This window comes from Apteryx rowi, unplaced genomic scaffold (genome assembly GCF_003343035.1).
Source record: "Apteryx rowi isolate R43461 unplaced genomic scaffold, aptRow1 scaffold_234, whole genome shotgun sequence".
NCBI classification, from domain to species: Eukaryota; Metazoa; Chordata; class Aves; order Apterygiformes; family Apterygidae; genus Apteryx; species Apteryx rowi.
In genome coordinates, this window is record NW_020448686.1 from 80,468 (window position 1) to 85,493 (window position 5,026).

A 5,026-nucleotide genomic window follows, 5' to 3' on the forward strand; every position below is an offset into this window, starting at 1 on the left:
TTTTTTTTTTTTAAACATCTTTTTATTAGCACAGTAACAAATGCAGACTTAAGTAGCCCACAACATACAACCAATCCACTGAGTGACTCCTATTCCATGCCTTACAGTTAAACAGCTTAAGGTATTTCACTACAGGTTGCCGTAAGTCCTGATTAAAACCTTTATTCTTTTCACAAAGATAGATTGGCTTATAAAATAATACATTAACTACCTCTCATTTCATATATGAGGCCATATATCCACTTCTCCATATCACAGATCATGAGATGACAGTCTTTAAAAAGGATTTGTTAAATACCGATGTGCCCTCCATGGGGGAAAATAATCCCAACATCTTTTTACAAAAAACCCAACCCAAAACAAAATAAAACCCCCAAACCAAAAACAAAATAAAAAAGCAAAAGCAGTGTGTAGAGTCTTGAAAGGACTTTTACATAAATGTTAACATATGTACCTGTACAAAATTAAGCTGTTTTAATCTTTTACATATTGCAAGCAAACTGAAAACCAGAAAAGTCTTAGAAGTTTACATTCTTCTTGGTACTATATGTGAGCTAATATTGCTGAACTAATTACAGTCTTAAAATATGCTATTCCCAATTCTAGCTGTCTACTGTAGCAAGATACCTTAAGTTACAACAACAAAATCTTAGGAAATAAAAGACTGAATAAAATCTGTTATAGAAATACCCTACTCTTTACCAGCACCCTCCCTTCTCCCACCCCTTCAAAATCATAAGCAGCTCTTTCCATCACAGACGAATAATGCAAGAGTTTGACAAAACTCCAAATTATGTAGCATATCTTTTGGTCCATTGTCTGGCCATTCTGTCATGCTCTGCTCTGTTAGTCATATACTGAGTGGCAATACTTCCAACCAGGGGGTCAGCTGAAAAGAAAAATATACCACTTATTTCAGGCAAGGTAGTGAATAAAAACCTAAAAAATACAGTTGAAGTGCGAGCTTAAAACTCACAAAGGAATCATATAGGTAAGGTACACTGCAAAACACCAGTTCAGTATATTTAGATTGTTGTGTCTTCATCAGTTTGTGTTTATTTATAGCACCATATTAATCTATTACTTAATCAGGAAGCAAATATCAATTAAAGTTTTAAGAAGTTTAAAAGACAACAATTCAGTAGTTGTATTTTGCATTACTGAAGGCTTTCACTGATTCATGTGTTTCAGGCTTATTTTACCTTTTCTAAAACTGCCCAGAACACACTTATTGCTAAATGTACTTGTATCAATATAAATCCGGCTTCTAGGAATGATCAGATCACAAGGAGAGGTTTTATTTTTCTAAACTTTTTTTTYAAAATACATAATATTATGTGAACTATCTGACATTTCTCTCATCTTTTATAGACACAGACATACAACCTGTAAAATTGACTTTGTAAAGAAAGACACATTCCTTGTAACTGGTATGGATAATGGGTGGGGTAACAGGGGAGTGGTGATGACTACTTTTGGCGTAGTTGGTAACTGTATTTAAATAGATGGTGGAAAGTAAATAGCTAATCCACTCATTTTCAGAACTGTGTGTGGTTTTTACAGCTCTATCTGCTACCAAATTACTACAGTTTTGCACCTGTGCCTGGCACAGACCAGTGAGGAGTGTTTAACGCCTCTCCCTTCCCTTCCAAACCAACACTGATTTTGGATTTTAAATTGCAGGAGGGGCACTGCCACTTTCCCTGCAGCTCAGCTTGAGGAGAGGTGACCACAGGGCAGGTAGGGGCATCCAACCCACCACCTCTAGTCCCTCCTGAGCTGCCCTGGGGACAGAAACGTGCTGTGCTAGAGGCCAGAGCTATGCTGGCTGCAGTCAACAGGATGAGACAAGGGCCAAGTTATTTAAATGCCAGGTGGGGTATAGCCTTACAGGTGGCCTCTGTCACAGCGTAGGGAACTTACCCGGGTTGCAGTCTGTGAGAAGGGAGCAGATGGAGAGGAGAACTTTAGAAATGGTTAATGCTGGACTCCAGTTGTCTTTTAAAATGTCCAGGCAGATGACGCCTTGGCTGTTAATATTACAGTGATAGATTCTTGTCCGAAACGTTACCTACAAGAAACAGCTATTAGACGGTGGGCTAACATGTCACACACGACGGGCTGATAACGTCAGTTAAAACTCTGATCCGACAGTAAAAATATAATTTTTATTTTAAGAAGAAAAAACACCCACAGTCACAGAGAGCAGGAGATGGGAGGCAGGCTCTGGGTTGGGGCCAAGCGTGCCCTTACAGGGCCGGGGCGAGGCAGGGCCCGGAGGCAGCCGGCCCCGAGGTGCCCGCTCCGCTCCCGTCCCGTCAGGCGGGGCGGGGCGGGGCGGGGCGGGGCGGGGCGGGCTCGCCGGGGCGCTGCCGCCCTCTGGCGGCCGTTGGCGAGATGGCAGCGGCGCCCCTCCCCCTCCCCCGCCGCCGCGGGCAGCCCGCCCTGCTCTCTCACGGGCCTGACGGCCACCGGTTCAGCTTAAGACTTTACGGGAAGGCGGCATGTTTGTTTTCACAGAGCAACCGGCTCAGGAGTCAGGTTGGCACTTTGCTAACATCCCCCGAATATCTGTGGTTTTCTTTTGCTGCCCGGCTGCCTCCATTTCAGGCCTGCACATCGCATCTCACGTTGGCTTTCCTTAGCACTACTTGCTCCAAGGGCTGCCTCCGCTCACTTAAAATTCCTCAGAACCGGCAAAAAAAAGTCAGATCGGTGGTGGGGGGAGGGGGGGAAATGTCCTTTTCTCCTCCCACCTGGACTTGAAGCAATTCTACCAAAACGGCTCCATACCCTTTCAAAACTTTGGCTGTGTCACTGGCGTTGATGACAAGGTTTGGTGCATACCCATGCACTCGGAATGGCAAGGCAGCGGCCACATTAACTTCACCAAGGCCACCAGATAAAAGTTTCTGGTTGCAGTTAATATGCTAAAGTTAATTGTATTTATAGTAACAAAGAGCTGATAAATACTTTCAGTGCCTTTCCTTTTCAAAGTTGTCAGATCTTGGAGTTTTACCATAAGCTACATGTTGCAGGAAGTCTGAGGACCCCAGATTCTGCACAGAAATAATTACCTGGGAATTTCAGCTTGTATTAAAAAGAAGTTTCTAGCTGATAATTCCAGGGTAAAATATAAAGATATGACTCAAGTACAACCTTGAAGCCAGAGGCAAATAAGAAGAGCTTTAATTTGAACTAAAAATAAATAAAAATCTCACAAGTGTGTAGCTGACAATACTGTTTCCAGCCTCTCTGAATACACCTCAGCTGTGTTAATAAACAGCCACCCTCCTTATACTGCTAAAGGTCACATTACAGTTTTCGCTTTTAAAGGAAAGGAAACTGAAATTTAGAGCTTAAGTGATTTATCAAAGGCCTCAGAATGAATCAGTGCTGTCTCAGCATGTCTAAGCAAAGAGTCATAAATGACAACACAGTTACAATCTCACTACAAAACTATGGCCAAGTTTTCAAGTTTGGATGCTTACGGTCACTGTGAAATCCAGCTTTTTTATTATGTTATGTCTTTTTGCTCACAGCAGCAAAGAGGTCTTATGCTTTAACACCATCCACCAACACTATTCTCTCCTTGGACTCCCAATCACTTATAAAAACCTTCAGATACACCAGGGTACTTTGGAATTGCAGCTCTTGTCACTTCCAAGCGCAGCTAACAGAGGCAGCGAACAGACGCAGCAGTTTGCACAGCAGTTCGTGCAGAAGGGCGCACGAAGGTACCTTCGTTTCTGTTCCCTTGGTGTACGCTTCCTCAAGTATGGCTGTGACACGCCACAGAGCGTGTTCCCCAGTGGCTGTTGGAGTTGCTGTGTCAGAGGCTTGGACCCAGACTGACCCTCTGACAGTAGATGCAGCTCTAAAAGTCTCAGGCTGCAGGGAGTGCTTGGGGCCTCTCTGGGAGGCCTGGGCTGGCAGTCAGCTCTCCTGCAGGAGGTGTGCTGCTGTTGACAAGTTGTGCCATCAGGTAAGGGAGTTACGGGAGGAGGTCAGTAGGCTGCGCAACATCCGAGAAGATGAGCAAGAGATAGACAGGGTATTCTTGGAGACTGTGCAGCTTTGGGAGCCCCAACCCCTCACAGCAGTGCAGTTGCCAGAGGGCTCTGTGCCGTGTGAAACGGTACATCATAACACCGTAGAAGAAGGCTGGAAACTGGTCACTGCTCGTGGGAGGAGAAAGGCTCCTACTCTTCCTGAAGACTTGCAGCTGAAGAACAGGTTTAGCGCCCTCCAGGATGAGGAAGAGATCGGCATGGCTGCAAAGGAAGTACCTGGAACAACAGATCCTGTGCCTTGCTGGAACGCCCGGAARAAGCGGYGGGTGATTGCTGTGGGGGGACTCCCTGCTGCAGGGGACAGAGGCATCTATCTGCCGACCTGACCTCATGTCTAGAGAGGTTTGTGGCCTGCCAGGGGCTTGCGTGAGAGATGTCATGGAAAGACTGCCAAGGCTTGTCCACGCTTAGGACTATTACCCACTGCTGCTCTTCCATGTGGGTGCTAATGACACCAAGGGCAAACTGGAGACCATCAAGCAGGATTTCAGAGCTCTGGGGATGGTGGTCAAGGGTCTGGGAGCCCRGGTCATCTTCTCCTCAATCCTGCCAGTGAGGGGGATGGTTGAGAGGAGGAGAAGATGGACTTTCCAAGTTAACGACTGGCTGCGCCGCTGGTGTTGGCAACAGGGTTTTGGTTTCTACGACCATGGGACCCTGTTTGAAGATCGACAACTGCTGGGGAGAGATGGGATCCACCTCACAAAGCGGGGCGCACGGGTCTTTGCCAACAGGTTGGCCAACCTGGTAAGGAGGGCTTTAAACTAGGAAAGRYRGGGGAAGGGGAGAGTTATAGTGMCAGGGTAGTTGGCAAAAGACAGCTCAAGTCAGGACGCCTCCAGCAGGTGAATGCAGCCAGGGAAGTGCGCATGGGATGTGGCTATGGAGGATCCTCTTTTACCCCTCCTGGGAAACCTGCATGCTTGATCACCACTCTGAAATGCTTGTACACC

At 46.0% G+C, this 5,026-nt stretch overlaps 1 protein-coding gene across 5 annotated transcripts in view; it reads right to left on the reverse strand.

Annotated features, from left to right (window-relative positions):
• UBE2E1 (ubiquitin conjugating enzyme E2 E1) overlaps positions 1 to 5,026 on the reverse strand; it is a 50,702-nt gene continuing 45,676 nt past the window's right edge. For all 5 annotated transcript variants that reach the window (XM_026065931.1, XM_026065930.1, XM_026065928.1 and 2 more), the window contains 2 exons: positions 1,924 to 2,071; positions 1 to 889 (listed from right to left, as the gene is read on the reverse strand). In XM_026065931.1, the coding sequence (XP_025921716.1) occupies positions 792 to 889; positions 1,924 to 2,071 (246 nt within the window). In that variant the 3' untranslated portion in view covers positions 1 to 791. The remainder of the gene's footprint in view (positions 890 to 1,923; positions 2,072 to 5,026) is intronic.